This window comes from Neofelis nebulosa, chromosome 1 (genome assembly GCF_028018385.1).
Source record: "Neofelis nebulosa isolate mNeoNeb1 chromosome 1, mNeoNeb1.pri, whole genome shotgun sequence".
Classification (NCBI taxonomy): domain Eukaryota; kingdom Metazoa; phylum Chordata; class Mammalia; order Carnivora; family Felidae; genus Neofelis; species Neofelis nebulosa.
Window position 1 is genome coordinate 236,057,206 of NC_080782.1, and position 20,707 is coordinate 236,077,912.

Sequence of the window (20,707 nt, forward strand, 5' to 3'; positions counted from 1 at the left end):
TGTGGAGAGAGAGAAAGAGAAAGGAAATAGACGTGCGCAAGGTGAAGGGGCCCATCAGATGAAAACAAACCAAGAGAGGTACAGCCTTCCAGGGAACTGAAATCTGAGAAAAGCGATTTCTCCTGTCCTAATCCTTGGGACGTGGAATACACAGACTCCGCAACGTTTCTCCTGTGGTGAGTGTCACGGGACCGGAAATCATCAGAGCCCTTAGCCCCTATCAGTGGCGTTAACATCAAAGCAACATTTATGACAGGTGATACGATCCCTCTATTTCAGAACTGTTCAAAGGACTGAAAAGACTGGGAGTCCTATGAGCAGTTTTCTGGGACTGTGGTTCTCTAGGTTGGGCTTTTGCCGTCTAGGGTAACCGAACTAGGACGTTGTAAAAGCGTGATTGGAACTCAGATCAGACTAGCTACACATTCTACGTTCCTAATGTCGTGGTTCCCCGCTTCTCCCCGTGAAGGCTCTCTGGACATTTGCACGTTGACAGCAATGTGACCAGTAATCTGGTCTCTTCTTTTCCGTGAAATCAAAAGGCAACAACAGTTTGAAATATTTAGAGGTAACACTTTAAGACTCCTTAAGTTAAAAGACGTTATTGGTGGCCACTCTGGAGATCTCGCTAAAGATTTCTTATTTATCAGATCACCCTTCCTCAGCTGACCAGCCTTCCACTCAGGAGAAAAAGGAATGAACAAAGTAGGCGTTCCTGTTAAGACCCACATCCGGGTGTGGCCGCATGAGTATTTACCCTTTGTCACCCGGGTGATAGGGTTGCAAGGATGCCTTGGCCCTGGCTCAGATTCTGTAAAAGAGGGACAGAATCAGGGAGAGCTTGGAGTTCTTGATGGAAGCAAGCAGGGAGAGAGAAGGAAGGAAGGAAGGCAGAGCCTGGAAAGACAGGCCCTGTCCTGAGTGTGAATGGACCAGGAGACCCTGGAGAGCAGGAAGTGGCCCAGGCCAAGACGCTCACGGAAAAGCTCTTATCGAAACAGAGGTGGTCAGGGCGCTGGATCACCTCCACCATTGTCCAAGGAGCTGGGCCAGAGCCTTCAATCCCTGAAAAGCCGCCTCCACTCCCCGCTCTCCGTGCAGACAAGAAGTAGTTTTCAGTATGGGCTCCGAGGCGTCACAAGGTCTCTCCGTGCGCAAGAGTCGTCACTCGTCCAGAATCCCCTCGGCGTGACCCTGTGACCACCCCCAAGGCCCAGGCCCTTTTCCTGGAGCACGAGGAGCAGGAACCATTCTGTCTAAACACTCCTTCCAACTCCACACCTTTTTTCTGCCAGCGGCCCCTCCCCTATATTGTTTTATTTGTTTGGAGAGAACGTGAGAGGAGGGGAGCAGAGAGTGTTTGCAGATTCTGTTCATCTGATGGCTCAGGCACACCGTCACTAATGTTTTGACACAACACGCACAGTAGCGGAGGAAAGTTTACATCGGGCTCTTCTACAGGAGGGTACGCCATAATGGGCAACCAGTCCTGGCCGTGCCCTCTGGCAGGCTGCCAGGTGGTCTTTTTTTTCCTTTCTAGTTTTTTTTTTTTTTCTTTAAAGACACTTTACAGCCTCGATTTGCTCTTCGTTACTGCTCTCCCCTTTTGTTTCCTAACTTGAAATGATCAGTATTCTGTACAGATTCTAATCAGAGTTAGCACGTGCAGTCAGACCCCATTAAACAGAGAAGCAGGGTCCACCCCACCAGGAGTCCTCCGATTTCATTGTCCAAAGAAGGAAAAAAAGAGAGAGGGAGGTTATTCTCCGTCTTGAGACTTCATAGAGCTTTCTAGAGCCTCTTTTCCAACTAATTGTGCTTTAATTATAAACTGAGGCCTACATTCATTCCTAGGCATGACTCAGGCTCGAATAGGCAGCCCATCGCTGCACACCCGCACCCCAGAGGCCCTCTTTAAAGTCAGCTGCCCGCCACGAGTGTATTGGAGTTCATAGTCAAACAGGCCAGCTTCATCCTGGAACATCCTAGAACATGTCCTTCATCGTAGGGCATCCTAGAACATGTCCAGCAATCGTGCCCACACAAGTAGGTCACAGGGGAAGACAGAGATGGTGATAAAAGTTTGGATTTGTTCTTTTGTTGCATGTTTTTTTTTTTTTAAGTGGTCAAATTCAGCCAGTAGGAGCCCAAAAGTTCCTATAATTTTAGCATCAGAACATTTTTATGGTCAAAACAAAGCAGAATTTATGTCAAAAATGTAATTATAAAACATCCCTCTGCCCCTTTCACCCTCCACCAAAGGACTAGGTGCTTTTGAAAGCCAATTTTTCACTTTCTCTTGGTGTCTGACTTTGCACCAGTTAGATTTCGAGGACCCCCAGAGTCTTCCTCTCACCCGTGACTCTGAGCCAGATTCACCCTGTGAAGCATGGTGAGAAGGGTTTGGGGAGGTTTCTTGGGAACAGAACGTGTCATGTGTGATGGATTGAATTCTGGTGTGATAGAAAGATTTGAGGCCATCTGGGGTCTGATCCCACGTCTGCTACTTCTGAGTCCCGGTTTCCTTCGTAGTAAAGCAATTTTTGAAACAGGCATGATAATGCCTGTTTCGCCGAAGGGGGGGCTGTGAGAATTAGTTGGACTTAAATGTCTGTAGCTCCTTAGCTCAGACACAGTAGTATCAGCCCAGTAACTGCCAGTTTCCCTTCACCAACCGAGAGTCAGGATTTAGCAGATGCGAAATGTTGAAAGAAAGGTCAGCTAATCAGTTATTTACCATGGGGTGAAAGGCAATCCAAAACAAACCACACCCGTGTGTCTTCATCTTGAGAGTCAGGCTGTGGAGTAGACCTTCCGGAATTGGGGTGGTTCCTAAATTTGGTAGAAATCATTTAAGAAGTGAGAAGTTGTACTAGATAACCATAGGAGGCTTGGCTACCGTTACAGGCACCAAACACGTGGTCAGTTTCTAGAAAGGCTCAGTGAAGCGTTGGGCCGTTATGAGAGCGCCACACAAAGAATACACAGATACTGACCATCAGCGGCTAAAGCCCACCCAGCTGGACTCTCCCTTCTCGTTCCAGGAGATGTGACAGTCCATCCTCTAAAGAAAGTGTGGGCTCTGCCTTTGAGGTCGGGGGGAGGGGAAAGAGAGGCAGGAGGAATGAAGACAGTCTGCAAATCGGAACTGCTCAAAGCCAGCACTAAGAAATGCACAGGTGAACACAAAGGGACACCTTGGGATACAGTCTGTACGGCATTTCCTGTCAAGGTGACTTAAAGGGTTTGTAAAGGTGAATAGGAACCGAGTTCAGAGACTCGGATGACAAAAGGAGTTCTAATAGAAGCTGTAATCGTGGAACGTGCACACTTTGGGCGCGTAACATGTTTTGGTTGTGTGATGAGGGTGTTGGCCCAATTGTGGAAAGAAGCTGACCCTTACTGCACAAAGGGCTAAAAAAGAACCAAAACAAAACGAAGCAAAACAACCCCTTAAATCCCCAGCGCAGTAACGCAGTTTGTGTAGTGGATATTTGAGAAGCCTTTTCTTCCTGTACACAAAGAAGCACTGAAGTATAACAATTTCTTGGTATGGGAGGACAGTTGATGGATGTTGTGTTGCATATGGAGGAAGGGTTAAGTGCGCAGATTCTGGAATGAGTCAGAACTAATTTGTAATCCGTTTACTAATCAGATTACTAACTTGTAATCTGCCTCCTCCATTTACTAGCTGTTTGACCTTGGGTAATAATGTACTTAACCTCTCTAATCTTCAATTTCCCTATCCGTTAAAGGGGGGATGATAGTACCTACTTTTTAGGATGTTGTATGAATTCAGGAGATAGAGTATATGAATCACTTAGCGTGGTGCTTAGCAATAGGAAATACCCTTATTATAGTAGAGTATAACATTGCATAGTGTGTGTTACACTGTGTGTGTTATTACATAGAGTGTGTTACGCATAGTGTGTATTATAGCCTGTGGCCGGTTAGCTTGCCTGTGAGGACCAGCAGTGAAGATTGTGGCTTTGACCTCGGTGTTGGCTTTGCCTTTGTCTGTGGCCCCAGACTGGCTTCATCTGTCCTTGGTCACGGAGGAGCCAGATATTTATGAATGTGAAGGGAACAGGGCACATCCGTCACCCCTACAGGAAACATCAACCCAAAGCCTGCGGGTCTGTAGAGTCCTGAACATCTCTGGAGGGTGGTGTTTTCCCATTACGTGCGGAAAGAACCTACCCGGTTACTTAGACCAGGTGGGAGAGTCTCACAGATGGTTCCTTCTTGCAGTTAGACTGACGTGTCACACGGAGGGATCTCCAGCGCCGTGTGTTGGACACATAATCGGCCGTTTGGGTCTAATGTCTTGACATCGATCTCTAGTCCAAGGCGAATTTGTTTCACCTCCAGGGCAATTGATGAGATGACACAGAGTACACTCTTACCCCGGAAATCGTTTGCGACTCGATGGTTATAAATACCCCCCGTGCTCTTGTATTTGGCGCACTGTATGCAAATGGAGGCAGGAGTCCGAAAGCTCATTAGGCAAGAGACAGAGGCTGGGCGCATGGAGAGGACCGCGCGGAGCTGAAGCTGATAACCGTGGCCTTGTCCAGAATAGTGCCTGGGAGCTTTCTTATCTCCCTTTGACAGGAGGTGCCGTGGGCTTCCTGTGCGAAATCAGGAGTGAACGCTGCTTTCCTCTTGTTGTTCGGCTTCCTCCCCCCTCAAGACGGTTCCCAGCACAGTGATTATCTTTGCATCTTCAAACATGGCACAATCTACTTCCTCAAGAGCTTGATGTATTCTTAAGGCTTCGGCAAATTCCCCTCCCCCCCCCCCCCAAATCTCTTTTCAAGTGCTGTTATATAGTCAGGCTCCTAAATGACCTTCTATTTTTATGGTTCCAATTACAAAGAGGGAAAAAGGAAAAAAAAAAAAAAAAAAGCAGTCCCCAAATTAGAAAACAGCCACAGAATCTGTCCTGTGCACTCGGAGGACCTTTGCACCGGGGCCGGCCTGTGGTGTCCATAGGAGGGCTGGTGCCACTGTCAGCGCCCTCAGAGTTTGGGGGCAGGGGTGGGGGTCAGAGGCTGACAGCCCCACGTGAACTCGGCAGACCGCGCTTCCCTCGGGAAATGCCTAGACTTGCTGGGCTCCAACATATTTCTCTGCCTTTTCCTGAAGACCAAAAGGATGCAATTAAGATCTCCGCGTGAGGCGTCCCTGGATCTTTGTCCCTTCTTTGGGGGGAAAAGAAAGAATGAAATGCAAAGCTTCTTTTCCAGGTACAAGAGAACTTCAGCCCTTCGATGGGAACGGTACCAAGTACACACGCACTGGCCTGATACAGGTGTGCGCGTGTGCACAAAACCCCAGCTACGTGGGGGGCAGATGTCCCGTGTATATACCCGTGTGCGTACTGAGTGTGTGTGAGAGATGCGAGGGCAGGGATGTTACAGTCTAGAGAACGGAGAATACCGATCGCGAAAAAGAGCGCGATGACGTGTGATTTCAAAACTGTGGCATTAACATGTTTCAAGTTAGAGGAGAAAGGATATCATTCCTCTTGGGTTCGTTTTCTTCTACTAATCAGTAACGGTTCAGATGTTCACCGATTTTCCCTGATGATGATCAGGCATATCTGGCAGAAATCGCTTACATTCCTCACGGAACGGCCAGTCCTTACTGTTCTTTTTTATTTTAAATCTTATAATCTAACTTGTGTAGAAAAGAGACATTTTATTTTATTTTATATATTTTTTTTAATTAATTTATTTTTTAAAAAACAACATGAGCAGAATTTTATTTAGCCTCCATATTAGGCATGTTTTTTTTTTATGTCTTAAATATCTCCTGCCATTTTATTTTTTTTTCAATATATGAAATTTATAGTCAAATTGGTTTCCATATAACACCCAGTGCTCATCCCAAAAGGTGCCCTCCTCAATACCCATCACCCACCCTCCCCTCCCTCCCACCCCCCATCAACCCTCAGTTGTCAATTTTTAAGAGTCTAGAAGAGAGACATTTTAAAAACATCTGGGCAAGTCTGATACACGGAGCTGGTACAGTTAGGCGTTGTTACGGTAGAAGGTGTGCGCTCTTTTAGGGATATGTAGGGCTGAAATGACACGATGTCTGAGATTTGCTTCAAAATACTTCACAGAAGAGAAAACAGAAAGAAACAAGGATAGACCCGAACAGCTGTGGCAAAATCTTGATAACTTCAATCTGGGCGGTGAGTCTGTGGGGCTTTAGTACATTAGGTCTCTACTTAACCAGTATGTTTGAAAATAACGAACAGTTAAATGAAAGCTGTTGCTAGAAACAGCGTATCTGTCCCCCGTGCAGGTGTGTATGTTTACAGGTGTTAATGGAGTGCCAATTACACGCTAGGCCCTTGCCTTACTGTGAGGACGGAGTGGCTAAGCAGATGGGGCCCCATCCCCTGGAGCGGCTGGCCCAGGGGGGCCACTTAGAAAGTGGTCAGTGCTCTGGGGGAGGACTTGACAGGCCCGGAGGGGAGACCACCCAGAGAGACTCAGTGGTTTAACAGTCCGGAGCCCCTTCTCAGCTCAAGGAGAGGGATAATCACAGAACTTTTTCCTGGTCACCACAGTCCCATCTATCCTACCTTCTTCCTCACCTACTTTATTCTCTGTCATCGTATGTCAATCATTGCTGCCATTGGCTACCCTGGATCAACCGCTCATTCTTTCTGGAACTGGGCTGTTCCTCCTGGAACAGCCTGGAGGCTGAAGTTCCTCCTGGTTGGAAAAGCTCCATAATCTGCCCACAACATGTATAAATTAGAGCCCAGCAGGCTCTCTGCTCACCACAAATTCTGGGTAGGGAATGCGTTGTGGATGGTCTTGACTGTCAGACAAGGAAGCCTGGGCTTTCTTCAGTACGCCCTTTGGAACTTTGGAGCAGAAAGGTTTCCACTAAAAATGAGAACATTCGGGGGATGGTCTGAGGTGGGAAAAGCCAGCGGGCAGCAAGGCCAGTGAAGATACTCCTGACTGGGTCAGAGTGGACGGAAGTGTCTTTTTTGTTGTTGGGATTTTTTTTAATTCACGCAGAACCTGGGTTATGTAGAACATGATACATGACAAATAAATATTTACACCAAAATTTGAGTAGTAAACCATACGAAAACCGTAGTTTGCTGATAATAATGTGTGTTTGAGAGAGCATGTTACCTTCTGTCTTTAAAAGGGTACTCTACTAGCTAGCTTAATAAGAGATTTCATGGACTTTTAGAAACAGAGGAGATTGTTTTATAATTAAACACTGGAGGCCTAAGCAGTTAAAGAGCTTCTCATGATATCCCCAAACTTGGAAAGAAATAGACCGAATTTAATAACTGCTGTGTGTTTCCATATACACTTAATTAGCCCTGGAAAAAAATCAGCTGTATAATGGAATATTCTGATTAAAAGCCAACCTTTTATAGATGTGAAATGCTATTATTTCCTTGAGGTTTCCATTCATTAATGTAACTTCTTTTTTTTCCCCCCTGTGTTTGCATGTTTCCTCTTCCATGAACTCATTAAAATCTAGATACTCAATTTCCTAATTTTTGCATTTTTACTTAGTATTTAACATTTAGGACAGGAAGGATGTACGAAGATACACTGGTGTGGGTTTCTTTCAGTTCAAGCAAAATGTGTTTTCTGTTTGTAGGTTCTAAGGATGGATATGGGGGGACACTCCAAGGGAAAGAAGAGAATGCGTTTTGTTATCTTGTTATCTCAGGACTTAACCAGTGATGATTTTGATTCCACCTGTCACCCTGGACTGGACCATGCTACCATGCTACAAAGCAACATAGTAATGACCTACTTTTTTTTTTTTTTTTTAAACAGATATGACTTCTGCTCCAATAATGATGAGCCCCTGATCCTGGATCCTGACAGCAACGTAGGAAACAGGATTGAGAGCATCACTCAGCGCACGGCAATAATAGAAGGAAAGAATAAGGTATTGTCTGCAAAAATGTGCATTTGGGATATTTATTTTAAAAACACGCACTCAGCTCCCAGTTCTAGGTTGACTAGAGCCAGAAGTCATTCGAATGCTCAAACAAAAATTCAAAGAGAAGAAAGACGAGATCTGAGACAGGTCTTCGTGCACAGATACTCGGAGACTTCTCGCACTCGGTTCTCCAGTGGCCCACCACTTCCAAAGGAATGAGTACTGGGTCCCAAAGGAGCTGCCTCTCAAATATCAATGGCTCTCGACCCTAGCTGAATATTAGAATACTCCACGAATTATTAATTGCATTTGAATCTCTGGAGTAGAGCCTAAGGTTCATCAAAATTACCTGGGAGATTCTAGCATGGACCCAGGACTGAGAATCCCTGATAACCCACAGAGTAGGGTGTCGATAAGCATAAGCTGGTACAAGACTTAGGGCTCGAGTGGAATGTTTCCATTTCACAAAATACGTTGTTTTTCCCCCTCTGCCTTTGCAAGGGCAAAACCTTACTCAGGGTATGCAAACACATACAGTATGTTAGGATTCCCTGACCTAAGAAATGCAAATCAAAACCACGATGAGCTGTTGCCTGACACCTGTCAGAATGGCCATTATCAAAAAGACAAGAAATAATAAGCATTGGTGAGGATGCGGAGAAAAGGGAACCCTTGTGCCCTGTTGGCGAAACTCTAAATTTACACAGCTGCTATGGACGACATGGAGGTTTTTGGAGGTTCCTCCAAAAATTACAAATGGACCTACCACGTAATCCAGCAGTTTGACTTCTGGGTATGTATCCAAAAGAAAACAAAAGCACCATTGTCAAAGATACGTGCACCCTCAAGTTCACAGCAGCATTACTTACAGTAGCCCATTTATGGAAGCAAATGAAGTGTCCATCAGTGAATGAATGAAGACTATGTGGCCTGTGTAGACACAAAGGAATATTACTGAGCCACGAAAATGAATGAAGTCCTGCCACTTGGGACATTGATGGACTCGGAGGGCATTATGCAAAGTGAAAGACGTCGGGCAGAAAAAGACAAACACTGTCTGATCTCACTTACATGTGGAATCCAAAGCAAAACCCCAAGCTTATCGATAACAGAGAACAGATTGGTGGTGGGGTGAGGGGTGTGAAAAATAAGGTGATCAAGCCAAGTTCCAGTGATAAAGTAACTGAGTCCTGGGGATGTAATGCACGACATAGGGACTATCGTTGATAATACCGTATCGCGTATTTGAAAGTTGCTAAGAGAATAGACGTTGGTAGTGCTCATCACAAGAAAAAAAAAAAGTTGCTTAACTATGCGTGATGACAGATGTTAACTAGACTTATTTGGGTGATTGTATGGTAATACATGCAAATTACGCTCTCCATTTGAACCGAATACAATGTTATGTATCAATTATACCCCACCTTTAAAAAAATAGACTTCTAACCAAAAAAAAAAAAAAAAGTTCCCTGACCTAATGAGAGCCTAGTAGGCATCGTTGCTGGTGCTCTTTTTAGTATTAAAACATTTTTATTGAGGTATGATTGATGTACAAAACACTGTACGGATTTGACGTATACAGTTTAATGACTTTGGAGGTAAACGCACAGCCATGAAACCATCACCACAGTCAATGCCATAAATTCACCTGTCGCCTCCAAGAGTTTCCTCCCATTGAATATATGAATGCATGAATGAGCGATACCACTTAGCAGATGTTTCCATATAGGCCACAGCATGGTAAACTAGAGCTGTTGTGTCCTGTGGTGGATCTCGAGGACTTAACCTAGCATAACTGAAACTTTGTACCCATTGGCCAATGTTGGAAATCCAACTCCTCCTCTAAAAAAGGACGCCAAGAACTGGAAGGGCTCAGAGACTTTACCCTACTTCTAGGCTACCACAGTTTTATGTTTGGTGGTTGAAAACCTGCTACTCGTGGGCCAGATGCAGTGGACTTTATTACTCTCAGCAGATCTCCTGAGCTTCATGTTGGCCTTGGTCCCCCCCAGCCCTCAAGTGTCCAGGTAGAAATTGTGCACGCAGTGGATTTGCATAAGAGCAGAGGAACCTTGAACTTAGGGAACGCACACTGGGTTGCCTTTGCTGCCCTCTCCGCGAAAACACTGTGCGTTCGCTGCGCCCCTGACCTCCACTGAGCCTCAGTAGTAGCTGACATCTTCTGAACTGGGCACATCTCAGTAGACCTGAGACCTGGTGACTTTTGTCTGTTGACATTAGTGAAAACTACACTTAAAAATCTGCTCTTATCAGGCACAGGGGTAGCGATGCTTTAAAAAGGAGAAACCTATCAACCCATTGCCAAGTTGTCTATTTATATATGCATATCTTGATTTGGAGCCGTTCATTCGTATGGATACTGTCGGCTGGAGTGTGATTATGCTTATGTTATCTGTGTGTCCAGCTGTATTTTTTGCGTTTGAAGGCACCAAAGTAGACGGCATCATTCCCCCCACATAGGGTTGAACAATAACAAATAACATCTGAATTCCTCATTCTGTAAAACTTTTTGACATTCCCCAGTCTTTGGGCAGAGTGCTTGTCTCCTTTTTAAAGATGAGAGGGGCACCTGGGTGGCTCAGTCGGTTAAGCATCCGACTTCGGCTCGGGTCATGATCTCACTCACGGTTGTGGGTTCGAGCCCCGCGTCAGGCTCTGTGCTGACAGCTCAGAGCCTGGGACCTGCTTCAGATTCTGTGTTTCCCCCTCTCTCTGCCCCTCCCCCACTCGTGTTCTGTCTCTCTCTCTCTCTCTCTCTCTCTCGAAAATAAACATTAAAAACAATTTTTTAAAATAAAGATAAGAAAAATGGGGGTGACGAGATGAACTCAAACAACTTAAATGTGGTAAATGAGAAATTCAAAGCAAAGTGTTCCTGTCCCCAAAACCACTGCTCTACCAACTAGTAGAAAACTCTAAGATGCCATCAATTGTGTCCGTTTGTTTTGCCTTCTGACCACGTCAGGTACGCGTACCGTTGGCTGCTGGATATTAACACGAGAATGTATGAGCCTACTTTTCAGCGGCAGCTTCTAGTCCTGTTGTGGCATCCTAGCCACAAAAATACACAATAGGAAAAAAAAAAAGTGAAAAATGAAAAAGCCAGATGAGGTTTCGAATTAGCCTGAATGAACCCTGAAGCAGCAGCCTGACTCCATGCAGGATACCTGGAAAGCACAGGGCGAGTGAAGGCCCAAACCCTGAGGGAGAGAAGAACTTCCCTGATTGTCTGTCATGTGGCTTGAAACAACTTTATCGTTTTGTAATTTTGTACTTGTGCAAAGGTTTTGTTTTTAATTTTTTTTAATGTGTATTTATTTTTGAGAGAGGGAGAGACAGAGTGCAAGCTGGGGAGGGGCAGAGAGAGAGAGAGAGAGAGAGAGAGGGAGACACAGAATCCGAAGCAGGCTCCAGGCTCCAGGCTCCGAGCTGCCCGCACAGAGCCCGACGCGGGGCTCGAACCCATGAACCCCGAGATCATGACCTGAGCCGAAGTCAGACGCTCAACCCACTGAGCCACCCAGGCGCCCCTGCAAAGGTTTTAAATATAGACCTCCAGACCCAGTGGGCACTTGTGTCCACAAGACTGCTTTTCTGTCCATGTTTAGCAAGCATAGTAAAGTCCCAGCTTAGGCTATAAATGACCCTTTTACCTGCAGTCACATAACGAGCCTGCCCAGCGACACCCCTCCCCCTGACAGGTCAAGAGGATGGAGGGCTCACTGGAGCATCCGTAATATTCCAGGCGTTTCCTTTTTTCCCCCTTTTTTTTTTTTTTTTTTTTTTTTTGTTTAACTCCTAGAAGGGTGCAGAGGACAATCAAATTTAGTTTCCTTATTGGCAAGTTTTGGCCTAGATCTGTGAAAAATGAGTCATCAATTGGAGTTGCTGATAACAAGTGAGGAGTTTTAGTATTGTTTAATGGGGTTGCCAGACTGTTGGGGTTGCAGCTATGGAGTAGGAAGTCGAAGGGACCCTGGGTTAGAAAACACAGTCAGGAAATACATATTACGGCGTTAACTCCGTGAGGCTGGAGAGTTGCGACAATTTTACCGTTCTGGCCACATTTCCGCCGAGGTAGTTTGCTAGTTTGGAGGTTACCTTGAGAAGTGTGCCGTATGGGACCAATCCACGAAAGAGGCATGAAACCTAATCACAGAATTGCAGTTCGGGTCTCATTTCCCACATTCCTCCAGGCTTCTTCTTTTTTTTTTTTTTAATCCTTCTGTTCTATTTTCCCATCACTTGGCTCGAACGTGCCACCCGAGGTTAATTTTAGATAATTTTAGATGCTTCCATGGCCTTTATATATCTACTCTTATGTCCCCCTGACACACTTAAAAGGAAACGATATTAGAAACATCCCGAGATTAAAATCACCGTTCCATATTTAGACCTTTTAAAATGAGTTCTGGAAACTAGGCAGAATTACACATCATCCCATCCATTCTCTTCCATGAGGTTCAAACCGCATTGTAGTAGGGAGTTACTAATGCTTGGGGAGAGGGAAGGAAGGAAGGGGTATGAATAACTTCCCACTTTACAGTACCTGACAACACATTTTATCAGCATTCTTGGGTCATGTAAAAGAACCCGGAGAATGACGTGAAGGGTCTTTTTCTACTGTCTAAATCCTTGGGGTCCTGGCAGGGCAAGTTAAAGGCACCCTCAAAGTGTAGATTCCACATGTAACAACTCAAATTCTTGGCACTTGCCCTTTTCAAGTATTAAGTTAATATTTGGTGTTCCAACTGTTAGGCTATTTTCATGTTTTCCCCCCTTTGAAACAATAGTATTTGGTTACAGGCACCGGGGAAAGGATTTGTCCCTTTCACTCAGAAGACTCCTGCGTTTCGACTTAACGCCCTAGGAGAAGTTGTCTTCTGCCCAGAAAAACCGCACCCACCTACAATTCACACTTGAGCTTTTTCTGACCCTATAAAGTTTCTACTTCCTTTACCAAACATCTTTTGTTTTTCATGAAAACACGTTTCCGTTTGTAATTTAAAAATACATTATCTGGAAAAAGAAGTGCCCTAGAATCAGATAATTTTTAATAAAGTTGATCATAGGGTATTCATTTCATCTTATCCTTAAATTTCCTTCTTTATAACTTTTTCATTCATCCGTCCTGTTTTCAAACCTTATAATAGTGTATCAGTTGAAAAACAGCTTGCAGCTTGTGTCAAATAATAAGAAAGAACCGAGTATTTCTGTCCCTAGGAAGATTTCAGCTTATGTGACCCATCTCTGCCAATTTAAGGATGTATTCTTCAAGAAAAATTCAATCCGAAGAGTAGACAGAACACTACCAATAGATCTGTGCTTTTCCATCTAAAGAGTTTTAAGGCGAAAAGCAGTTTCATGTAGAGATCAAGGGTAATATACCCACCTCACGGGGCTATGGGAGGAGTAAATGAGATAATACCTCACACATTGGCACACAGCTAGAGGGCTACATAAACGTACCCAGAAACAAATAATGTAAACCCCCATCAATGTCATTTTCTCATTCGATTTTAATAGAAACTTGGGAGAGGTGAGTTCTGGAGCAGACTTGCCTATGGCTAAGGTGTTGGTTTGGGGAGGGCTCATTCAAGCAAAATAAGAGAGACTCGGATGCATTTGTATCTCTGTGGCTCATTGTGTGACCTGTATTCCTTTCATTCCTAGGTATCTCGATTTTATTCTCTGATTATACAGGGGTTCTGAGCTATCCATCTGTTCATTGGAATTATCGCCAGATTGCCTGCCCAAGTCTTAACTATGGCAGATGTGCACATCTGAATTGACTTTCCCTTGCTCATTTGCTTTGAGTTCAGTGAAATCAAAATAATTTTAATAGAAACGCAGATAGAACTTTCAGATTCAGGTGATCACTGTCCCTAATATCAGCATTCTCGGTACAGACAGAAATGAGTTCCTCACTTACTTATTGAGCAACAAATCAAAGAACGTAGATAGGATTGTGCCGAGCCCCACGAGGATAAACACTTGAGAGCTAACGTCATAAGAAAAGCAGTGCTTGAGCGGGGGGGGGGGGGGGGGGGGACCTTCATTGGTGTCCCTTGGGTCTGAACTGGCTGCGTCTGGGCCCAAGTTTCCAGAGACCAAATAAAGAAGTCAGAGTCTTACTTGACGGTCTGCATTGTCCCAGCGGCCACGAGCTAACACTTCCTTTCACGTTGCTGCCTGCAAGCTTCTCTTCGAAGTACTTCCATTTTCTTCCATGGCTTTTAAGTGGGGGGTGCGATAATTCAAAAGAAATATTCTGGATAGCTGTTTCCTCTTACTTGCCACCTCTTATATCGATTAATAATTAACATAGAGAAAAAAAATAATTGACATAGAGAAAAAGACCCCTGAGCTCCTTCAGGGTCTTCTCTACTGGTTATTTGCCTGCATGGGAGTGTTTTCTCTGCAGAAGAGAGAATAACACATATTTGGCCATCAAGTGGGGAATTTCGTCTCTATCACCTTAAAGTAGGCCTTCAAGGACTCTTCAAGATTAAGACTAGGGATTGTGTCACGTTCTTCTCTGTTTCCCCTACAACATCTGCTCAGTGCCTTGATGAACACCCAATCAGTGAGGGCGAAGTTGAATGAGAATTGCCACAAATTGCAGATGTTTTCGTTGCCAATAATGTCAACAACATACAGGATATATGAGCAGATGTAATTAAACAGATCCAACAAACAGAAGAGGAAATAACACGTAATATACACTCTACCATAGTGAAAATTACAGAAAATTTGCTGACCAAAACAAACAAAAAAACTAGGAGTGTAGTTTTCAGTCATCTTGATCTGTAGATAAAAGACAGAAACATGTCCATTTATTGGCTGGGATAGGAGAACATAAGTGAAGTGACTAGCCCCTTACTTAGCAACTCAGAAAAATGTTAGGACCCTTTGTAGAGTTTGTGTTCATCGTCTTAGCATGCCCACTGTCACATTTTAGTCTATATATTACTTTAGCCTGTGAGTCACTGGGTCTAATTAACGCTTCGGCGAGGACACCCCTCTCATCCGGAGGCATCACTACAGGCAGCCTCTGTAATTTCAAAGCCTCTGACCAGTGATTTGTGTTCTAGAGCAAGAGCTGCAACAATCTAGAAATAATGGGATAAATTCTTTTTTTTTTGTCCTTTTAAATATAAAAAACTTAACTAGCTTTTTTCATTTTTTTTTTTAATGTATAAGTATGTATTTTTTGCCCTGCTGGGTTAAATTTTAAAACCAACCATCTGTTGCGTATTACTGATTTTTATCTTTATTCTTTTTTAATCGATCTTTAAAAGACAGCAAAGTGGGTCTTAAAGCTGTGTAAATGTGTGTCACACTACTCTTTGAGACATCACAGCTTAGATCGTGCCTTCACACTCACCCCAGTGTCTCTTTCAGGGCTCATTAGTCAAATAGCACTAAAATCTAGTGAAACGATACTGTTGTATTCACAACTTTGGTCTTCATTTCCTAGACTGGGAATTGGCAGGCGAAGAAGTTGAGTAATTTGTGCGCGCGTGCGCACACACACACACACACACACACACACACACTGACAACCTCAGTGAACTTTCCAGCCTCTCCCCCAGCACCTTCGGGGCTATGAGGCTACATTCTTTGCCTACAAGAAAGGGTTCAGCCAGCCTTTCTCCACTGTCCCTGCCCAATGGACATGCCCATTACAGAAGCAAACAGCAAAGAGACCTCCTGTTACCAAACGCATCCATAATCTCAGGTCATCCGAACAAAAGGGAAGGCCTTGGCCTCACCTGTTCCTCTCATTGACGTGGAAGTGACCACCTCACAGAGTAGGACGTGCCGTCCTGCATCTCGGCTTTAGGTCTATAATTGTTACGCCAGCAGCACGAGATAAATAAGCCTGAAACCCTCATACGAGTCGGATGTCATAGCCCCCGGTCTCCTGAGGATCTGCTTTCCTGTTATTTTTCCATTCTTGCTGGGGCTCAGCGGAGGGAGAGCCTTCTGGTAAACCACCGTGCGTGCAATCGTACCCTTGCTGAATGAATGGAATAGCTGAATCATTGCAGCCCTCAGAAGAATCTTCGGGATGTTCAAATGGTTCTTTGCTCTCGCTAAAGTTTCCTTTTCTTTCACAGACGGCTAGTACCTTGGTTGTGGCGGACGCTAGGATTTCTGGAATCTACAGTTGCGTGGCTTCTAATAAAGTAGGGACTGTGGAAAGAAACATAAACTTTTATATCACAGGTAAGCGATATACCCTATACTCACAAAGATAGCCTGGTGACCTTGATGTCCTTTCAATTTGCTTCTTGGTGCACTTAGAGCTGGAAGGATTTTTGTTTTTAAAAAGTTCCATAGAATTGTTTGTTAAACGTTGAGTACCTTCATCCTTGCTCTCAGGAATAGAATTTGGCGTCACTGGATCTAACAACTTATTTCTCCGAGTTCCCTTGTAGAGCCGTCTGTGTGCATCTTCCTCCCAGATTGGGTCGTGAGGTTAGGATCTTGTCGTACTCGTTTTTAAACTCTTTTCCGCACCTGGCACGGGGTCTGGTACATAGCGGTTGTTTGGTAATAATCAAGGAAGCCAAACCTTTGATGACATGTTTTTTTTTTTTTTTAATTAAAAAGCTAATTGTCTCACAACGTCAGTCATTTCTGCTTTTGAGGAATGAGGCTCTCCTATAGAACTCTGAAACTGAGTTTGTTGACGGTAACTCGTGCTGTTTTTTTGGTAGCATTTACTGATTTTCAGCCTTAAATGTGATGGTCTCTGCAAATCTTAGAATGTCCAAGGGACACAAATGGCACTCCCTATGTCCCTCCATGGGTACAGGAAGGAAGTAAGTAGCTCAAAGTATAAAAACAATTGCCTGGCTCCACACTCCCCCAATTTTCTGAGGAAACCCGGGCAGTTTGCCAGCTTTCTGGAAACTTCGCGCTGCATGGGGCAGGCTGCAGCAGTTGCCTAGAGTTCTCTAGAAAGAAATAGGTAGGTCTGATTGCATGAGACATATGGGATGTCAGATCACAGGGAGCCTTCCGGCAAGTTAGCCAATCCTCAGAGAAGCTGTGTCGTGGGAGATCTCCTGAGGTAGATTCTCACAGAATGTGAGAGCCGGAAGAGACTTGAGAGGCTATTCAGCCTGATAGCCCCCACACTTTCCAGGTGAGGAAATGGGGTTTGGAGAGGTGAAGAGGGACACAGCAGAGCCACTCCTAGACCGGGTCAGCCCCTGTCCCCTTACAGCTGAGAAGTATAAGGGAAATCGTGTTTGTATCGACTCCAAGTTGGAAAATTCCTTTATTTAGAGAAGGATTCAGATAGCCATTGCACACAATATTGGTTCTCTTATCAGTGTTGGATGATTTGGACCACTTAGGAACAAAGGTTTGTACTGTCCTTTATGTTTGATTGGAAACAAATTCCTATGCAAATCCCTAGTCACCGTACGTATGATTTAATGTATAAAAGATTGAGCAATCCTGTGCTGAATGTTCAACAAGTTTATACAAGCTTAGTGGGCACTCCCCATTGAATAGAACAGTTCAGCGCTGCCCTGAGCACTTGAACGGCTCTCCGTGAAGCCCCGTCTTTATAGGAAGACAGTTTTAACACAAAAAAGAAATGTCACATCCCCATATCAAGAGGCATGTGTAGCAGCAAGATGGCAGGTGCATTTACCGATGTTAAGCCAATGCTGTCCGATAGAGATTACAAGCCACACACGTAATTTAGAATTTTCCAGTAAAACTACATTTTTGAAGAATAAAAAGTAAGATGAATTTTATGTAAGCCAGTGTATCCAAAATATCATCATCTTGACATGCGATCGATATTTTTAAAACCTTGTTCGGCTTCAGTGTTTAAAATTTAAAGTAATTGAGATAAAACGGAATAAAATTCAGTTCTTGGCCGTCACACTCACCCCATTTGAAAGGGCTCGGTAGCCACACGTGGCCAGTGGGTACTGTGTGGTCCAGTGGTGCTCTGAGCCTCTGAGAAGGAAGGGCTGAGGTGGTCCGGGGGAAGGAGGGCATGAAATCTGAACAGGTAGAAAGAAGAGGCTAGCCTTGCCCTGACGTTCTCAGAGCCCAGACCGGATACCATGCTATGGTTCAGCTTCTCATGGGCAAATAGACCTCTCCACGATGGCCCGAAATGTGAGACGCGGATGCCGAATTCGGGGACTACTCACAGGTCCACAGCGGGATGTGACAGTGCCTGAAGGTGCAGAAGGAACTGACCCCCGTCTTCTCTTTCTATTCCTGGCTCTGCCCCACTCGTGCACCCACGTGTATGGTCATCCAAGTACTGTCCGCACCCCTAACAGTCTTCTGCTTGAGGCCATCTTTACAGGGAATTCTGGGATCCCCAGGACCCCCCCCCCCAAAAAAAAAAGACATGGAACAGGGGGTGGCACAGGCTTGGGGTGGCATGCTTTCCTGACCCCACAGACTCTTTATATTGGGGCGGGGGTGGGGGGAAGGACAGCTAGCATAGAGCCAAGTAAAGGCCCAGGGCAGGGACCCCTCTTGCCTGGATCTGAAGGCAGTACCGGAAGAGGAGTTACCAAGAGTGGAGGGGAATGTTGTGTTCGTTTCCTTGTTGTTCGGAGTCCCCCGAAATGATTAATTTGATGACCAGCCTCAACTGCAACAACCAATATCTAGCCCATCCTACTGAACTTTGCATTGTTGTGTGTCTGTCTGTGGTCAGCATGTCTGTTGAACGCAGACAGAGATTCCCTCCTACTCCTTCCACATTATACAGTTTTTAACCATGGGATGGCTGAAATCCTTTCTAGATCTCCAGGCTTGTCCTCAGAAAGGGGCGATGAGAATCCAACTCAAACATACGTACTTGAAGTTACAGTGTTTTCCTCTAGGAATTCAAGAGCTTTCGTCTTAAACTGAATAGAACTGCTCTGAATTATTTTCTGCTAGTCCTGAAAAGTTCTAGTTTTGGTCATTATGATTTGCTTATATTCATTGTTTTTTTTAATTATGACTCTTTTCTTTCTTAAATCCTTGTCATGAGATTTATTCTCAACTAGAGATAGAGCTAAATACTCAGGAATGTTGCCCCTTCCATGTCTATTTTCTGAAAGATGAATGCATATTGGCTTGGTGTTTATACTTAACCTAGTGGAAGCACTGGTTTAAAAGATCTCACATTCACCTGTTCTAAATCAAAAGATCTGGATTTGGATCCTTATTGGTCCTCATTTCAGTCGTGTTGCCCGTTCGTTAAAATATAAGAACAATTTAACACAGTTGCCTTCCAAACTAATGAAAACAAGTTGGCCTTGGCCTTTAGAATTCCCCACCCCTTCTGCTCTAAACTTTGCCATTCACTTGCCCGTAGTAGCTACTTGAAACAAACAAACAAACAAACAACTTTCTAGTAACCACTCACTTCTTAAGGACTGTTATTTCTGTTCTTCAGCAGAAGGAAAGCCTTCTTTATTAGGACCTGACAAGCTGTACCTCTCAACCTGTGCATTTCTATGCTTGTCTGTTTCGTGAGCTTAATTCACATGTTTGATCCAACTGAGTCAAATGTCCATCCCCTAATACACACCTGTGTATTAGGTGTGTATACACAGGTATACAAGAGTATAGATTACTCTTGCACCTACCCCTAAATCAGATATCTCTTCCGAGCAAAGATTGATTCTTCTCCATGACGTCTCATAAGATGCCATGGATGTGATATGCATTAGTTGGGGCCGACGAGGATTGTGCCGAAATCTGCAACAGATATGCAAGTGTGGGAAGGTCGCCTGCTTTCGCTTCGTTAGAAGGCAGTTCTTTCCTGGGTCTGTTTTTGTACTCCATCTAAAAAAAAAATTTTTTTAAAAATCCATAGGAATTGAGAGGAAAAAATCCCTCTGGATTCGTTAACTAGTGTTAGGACGTTTTACTTCCCATCTTCTATGGATCAGAAGACAATGCCAAAGGAGGTAGCCTGAGAAAGAGTCGTTTCTAAGAGGCTGTCTGGTGACATGAACTAAAGTGACTTCGCTAACGGTGTGAGAAGCAGACCTCAAAACCCAGCTGGTTCTTTTCTTTGCCTCCGTGTGTGTGTGTTTTTGCCATTTGCTGGCACTCCGCGGGACTATGGCTGGGTGTGTTAGCAATTACTGGGGGTGAAGCAGGAACAGCACTGCCTTATCTCCCTGGTTTCCCAGTGTCACTAAATGCATTTTATTTTGAGATTCCTCGTGGTGCTTGGCAAAGATAAACAAAATCTTCCATCAGGAAACCTGTGAGCTATTTCCACAGGAAGTTTCAAATCACTAAAGTAAATAGAAACTCTGCATGATCTCAATGGTGTTACTTGGGCTCGCTTGGGTTCTAACCGCCAGGACGGGACCTCATAAATGGCAAGCCCGGGGTCTTTGAAGAAATGATTCGACTGTGGCCCGTGTGCACACGACGGCTGGTATCTGTGAAGAAGCTGGTGGCTGGCGTTTTACTCCTCAGGCTTGGAAAATGTCCCCAGTGTAAAAAGATGCTGAGTTAGAGGGGCTATTTCTGACACCTTATTGTTATGCTGAAAATGACTGTTAGCTGCTTCGGCAGCTTCTGACCCATTCTTAGCTTTTCATTTTAAAAGCAGGAAAACCTTTGCTGGTCTCCTCTCCAGCCACTGACAGCTTCATAAGCCACTGTTACCCCCTGCTCCCAGGTTTCAAATGAATACTTTGGCATTTCTTCAGACGTGACACTTTATAATAAAGTCAAAGCCCAG

The 20,707-nt window shown here is 44.5% G+C and overlaps 1 protein-coding gene across 1 annotated transcript in view; it reads left to right on the forward strand.

The window, feature by feature from the left end:
- FLT1 (fms related receptor tyrosine kinase 1) overlaps positions 1–20,707 on the forward strand; it is a 174,568-nt gene that overhangs the window by 74,249 nt on the left and 79,612 nt on the right. The window contains exons 12-13 of the mRNA XM_058688848.1: positions 7,833–7,947; positions 16,086–16,194. Of these exons, the coding sequence (XP_058544831.1) occupies positions 7,833–7,947; positions 16,086–16,194 (224 nt within the window). The remainder of the gene's footprint in view (positions 1–7,832; positions 7,948–16,085; positions 16,195–20,707) is intronic.